The sequence below is a fragment of the Cherax quadricarinatus genome, chromosome 35 (genome assembly GCF_038502225.1).
Source record: "Cherax quadricarinatus isolate ZL_2023a chromosome 35, ASM3850222v1, whole genome shotgun sequence".
Taxonomy (NCBI): Eukaryota; Metazoa; Arthropoda; class Malacostraca; order Decapoda; family Parastacidae; genus Cherax; species Cherax quadricarinatus.
Genome location: NC_091326.1, coordinates 11,765,213 through 11,769,572, shown reverse-complemented (window position 1 = coordinate 11,769,572; position 4,360 = coordinate 11,765,213). Strand labels below are relative to the sequence as shown.

General features: G+C 39.3%; 1 protein-coding gene across 2 annotated transcripts in view; it reads right to left on the bottom strand.

Annotated features, from left to right (window-relative positions):
* wal (electron transfer flavoprotein subunit alpha wal) overlaps positions 1-3,805 on the bottom strand; it is a 48,552-nt gene extending 44,747 nt beyond the window's left edge. For both annotated transcript variants that reach the window (XM_053785364.2, XM_053785363.2), the window contains exons 1-2: positions 3,648-3,805; positions 532-678 (exon numbers count right to left, since the gene is read on the bottom strand). In XM_053785364.2, the coding sequence (XP_053641339.1) occupies positions 532-678; positions 3,648-3,686 (186 nt within the window). In that variant the 5' untranslated portion in view covers positions 3,687-3,805. The remainder of the gene's footprint in view (positions 1-531; positions 679-3,647) is intronic.
* Positions 3,806-4,360: the final 555 nt, after the last annotated feature.

Here is a 4,360-nt window from a genome sequence, read left to right as displayed (position 1 = left end):
GGTTATTTGTGCTTATTTTGTTTAAATCTATCTTGATAATATTATGGTGCACTATAGCTGCAATGACTGTCAGGGAAAAACTTATGATAATGGTCAACACGAACACGCACACATGCACAGTGCAACAATGATATTTAAATATTTGATTATGGTGTTGCAGCAATGGCTTCAAGCTAGACAAATTTAGCTTTAGAAAAGATATAGGGAAGTACTGGTTTGATAATAAAGTTCTAGAGGAATGGAACAAACACCCAGATAGCACCACTGATGTGAGAGCTTTGGGTAGCTATATAGGCTTGACATGTATATGAGTGAGTGCGGTTCAGTGTTAGTTGAACCTGCTTAGTATAAGCTAATAAGACTACTGCAGTGTTCCTTCATTCTTATATTGTTGCATGCCTTGCACAGTATAATATTCCATGGCAGTTTCATGCGATAAGTCCCAACCTTGTCGGATACAAACACAATCACAAAACAAAATTCCCTCAAATTGGATATAACCACCCTGACCAAACATGTAATAAATCTTACATTAGCACAGTTACTGCCAGCCACCAAACAAGACACATCCCCTCCAAGCTTTTTTGCAGCAGTTATGGCATTAAGGGTGATTAATGCCACATTCTTGTTGTCATGTTCTGCTATGACAAGTGTTGACTGTAATCGGTATCCTGCAGTCTGTGAAGAATAAAATTATTACATAATCAACAAATAATAAATGAAAAAGAATACATAGTCTATACTTAACAATGCTGCATCTCAATGTACCTCAGGAAAATTTGCGATTTAATTCCACATATTTGTTTGTACAATGCTAAATGGTCAAGTAACAATTATCTGATAGGTTCTAAGAATGAAAGGTTTAATTACAGTAATGCAAAACAAAATATGATTTTGCTAGTGTAGAATAAACCTTTCTGCCCTAGACCTATGAGAAATTCTCATACTCAAAATAAATTAGTTTTACTATGGAAAACTACATGTGAGTTTGCAGTCAATAGTATTTTTTAAATGTATTCAATGATTCCTATAAACACAAATGTTATATGAATATACTGGTGGTAAACTATGCAATTTTAAAATAGGATAAACCAACAAAACCAAACTGTGATCAATTTCTTTTTCAATGAATGGCACTAAAATACAATCTTGGATTTTAAATTTTGGAAACAAACTAGTGTATACAATACATGTGCTTTTTACCACTGTCCAGCTTTCACCAGTACATGATGACTCCAAAAAAAAAAAAATCACTATCTCATTCATTTAATAGTTGTCTTGCCATAAAATCAGAGAAATCCCAATTCAGGTGACTCTAAACTGCAGCATCTGCACTCCTTCAGAATGTACGAATTGTATTTCTTGCCTCCAGGACTTAAGCTAGGCTAACTGGTTTCACTGATCCATATAAAAATGAAGGTATTACCAGGTATGCAAATACAGTATAGTGATGACAAAAATTGCAGAAAATAGTTAGGCAAAAGAAGGTTATATTTTGACCAAAATAATGTTAAAGCATTCTTTATCTTTCTTATTACATCTTGCTTATGCTACATGGTAGTCACGTGTGTCTTACTTTTACACATAAAAAGTTTAAGCCATTATTTTTAGAATTACTGGCCTTTTCTTGCCGTCTCATTTCTATACAATGCATTTATACATTTTTTTCGAGGATTTGACATGCCACTGGAGTGCAAAAAAAGAAAAAAACATTTATGAAGGTATTCAGAGAAAAAACAATTAGCTGGATTAGAGTCCTTGATGTGGGAAATACACAGTACTGTACAGTGGGAAGAAGTGCACTTAGGAGGGGTGAGGATGTTGCAATTATGAGGTCATTTGAATTGTGATGTCTGCACATTTCTAGGAAGGCAAATACCAAATGAATTACAGTGAGTGATACTTGTTTCAGATCAACCTAAAATAAGATAAGAGGTTTTTGGATTTTTAACCCAGAGGGTTATCCACCCAGGATAACCCAATAAAGTCTGGGAATGAGAGGCAATTAGTTTTGATCCAAGGGGATGACAGCTCTAATTTCTTGCATCAAGCACCCTTCATCAAAATTAAGGTCCTACAAGCCCTCCTTAATGGGTGTACTAAGAATGAAATGTCAATACAACAGGCATCTGATGTTATCTTCTTTATCAAGTGACTTGTGGCTCACATGATGATGTCTTTGGTTCACACCTGAAGAGCCTGAGTTTGATTCTGGCACAAAGTGAAGACATTAGGCATTTCCTTGCAAGTGGTGCCTAAAGTTACCAAGCAGCAAGTACCTGGGTGGTAGTTCACTATAGTGAGTCACATCCTGGGGAAAAAGGGTAAAAAAAAAAAACCACACTGGAAATAAGCCAGAGTGGCTTTCTCGGGTATCCTGGTCAGTAGCATCCTGGCATTCTTAGTGCCCTAGGAGAGATCATACTAAGGTGCCTTTTTCCATCTATCAACAGGACGGTCAGTCCCCCCAACCTAGTGCATAACTTCTGCATCAATAAAACACACTTTAAAACATCCAACAGCCCTATAACTGTTCTGAGCTTCAAGTAATAAAAAGTGGCCTTGAAGCAAAAAGCCTACAAAAATTCTTAAATAGTACTGGAACACTGAGTAAATTACCAAAATAAGTGTATATTACACAAAAATACAACAAATTTAAATACTTCACACAATATGGCTTAACCTAACCTAATCAAAGCTGAAATTATATACCGATGGAGGTAGTGATAAAAACAATGGGTGGTAGCATGTGGGGTCAGCGTTGTTGTTGGTGTGTTATTATGGTTGATATATCGATAATAACAATATCCACTAAAGGAAAGCATGCTTCCTGTACAACCACATCAATTTCAGTCAAGAAATAAACCTGAATTGGGACAAGGAAATTTTATCAATACTGACAGGGACAATACTGCCAACTAGCAAATAATTAAATTTTTAATTTACAATGGAAATTTTATTTCACTAAGTTACTCAGTTACCCTCAAATGGGGTATTTAACCCTAGGCAGCTTGATCACACTCAGCACATACACTGAGGTCCGCAGTTCGAGTTTCCAGTACGGCTGGAAAACATTAGGACATGTTTGCGTGAGACACCTGCTGTCCCTGTCCTTATTCACTTATCAGTAAAATGGGTACCTGGGTGTTAGTTGACTGGTGTGGGTCGCATCCTGGGACAAAACTGATCTAATTTGCCCAAAATCCTCAATATAACAAGCGGCTTTCTATATAGCAGTATGTCATTGATGTCAGCTAGGACTGTATACCTTGTACATGTACAAAGATGATTATAATAAAGTGGAAGCACTAGAGACAACATGAGAAAAAAAAAACAAGTGTGGTATGTCACCATTGGTTGAAGACTATGCCTAAAACTGCAAATGACCCTTGGTTACTTACCCTCATAGTAAATAATTCATTTTTTTTATATAAGATCATCATAACTGTTGACATTTGAGTATGAAGACTCAATAAAAGCTCTGAATTACAAATCTTGGGAAATAAGAGGTAATTAGGTTGGAAGCAAGGGAAGAATAACTTAATTTCTTGGATAAAAGTAATATACTATACAAATACAAAATACATATAAATTTAACTATATCAAGAGCCCGTCAGGAGAATCAAGGTGCCCCATGAAGGACCTACCTGGCACAGACGAGCAACATTCCTTCTGAGTGAATACATTTTCTCCGCCGTGTACTACCAAGTACTGGAAGATAACCAGCAGCCGGCACCCAAGATGTTGTTGTTGGGTTGATGGTCTGTGACGGTCCAGGGACTGTGTGAACCCCACTACCAGGTTGATGGTCTGTGACGGTCCAGGGACTGTGTGAACCCCACACCAGGTTGATGGTCTGTGACGGTCCAGGGACCGTGTGAACCCCACACCAGGTTGATGGTCTGTGACGGTCCAGGGACTGTGTGAACCCCACTACCAGGTTGATGGTCTGTGACGGTCCAGGGACCGTGTGAACCCCACACCAGGTTGATGGTCTGTGACGGTCCAGGGACTGTGTGAACCCCACTACCAGGTTGATGGTCTGTGACGGTCCAGGGACCGTGTGAACCCCACACCAGGTTGATGGTCTGTGACGGTCCAGGGACTGTGTGAACCCCACTACCAGGTTGATGGTCTGTGACGGTCCAGGGACCGTGTGAACCCCACACCAGGTTGATGGTCTGTGACGGTCCAGGGACTGTGTGAACCCCACTACCAGGTTGATGGTCTGTGACGGTCCAGGGACTGTGTGAACCCCACTACCAGGTTGATGGTCTGTGACGGTCCAGGGACTGTGTGAACCCCACTACCAGGTTGATGGTCTGTGACGGTCCAGGGACTGTGTGAACCCCACTACCAG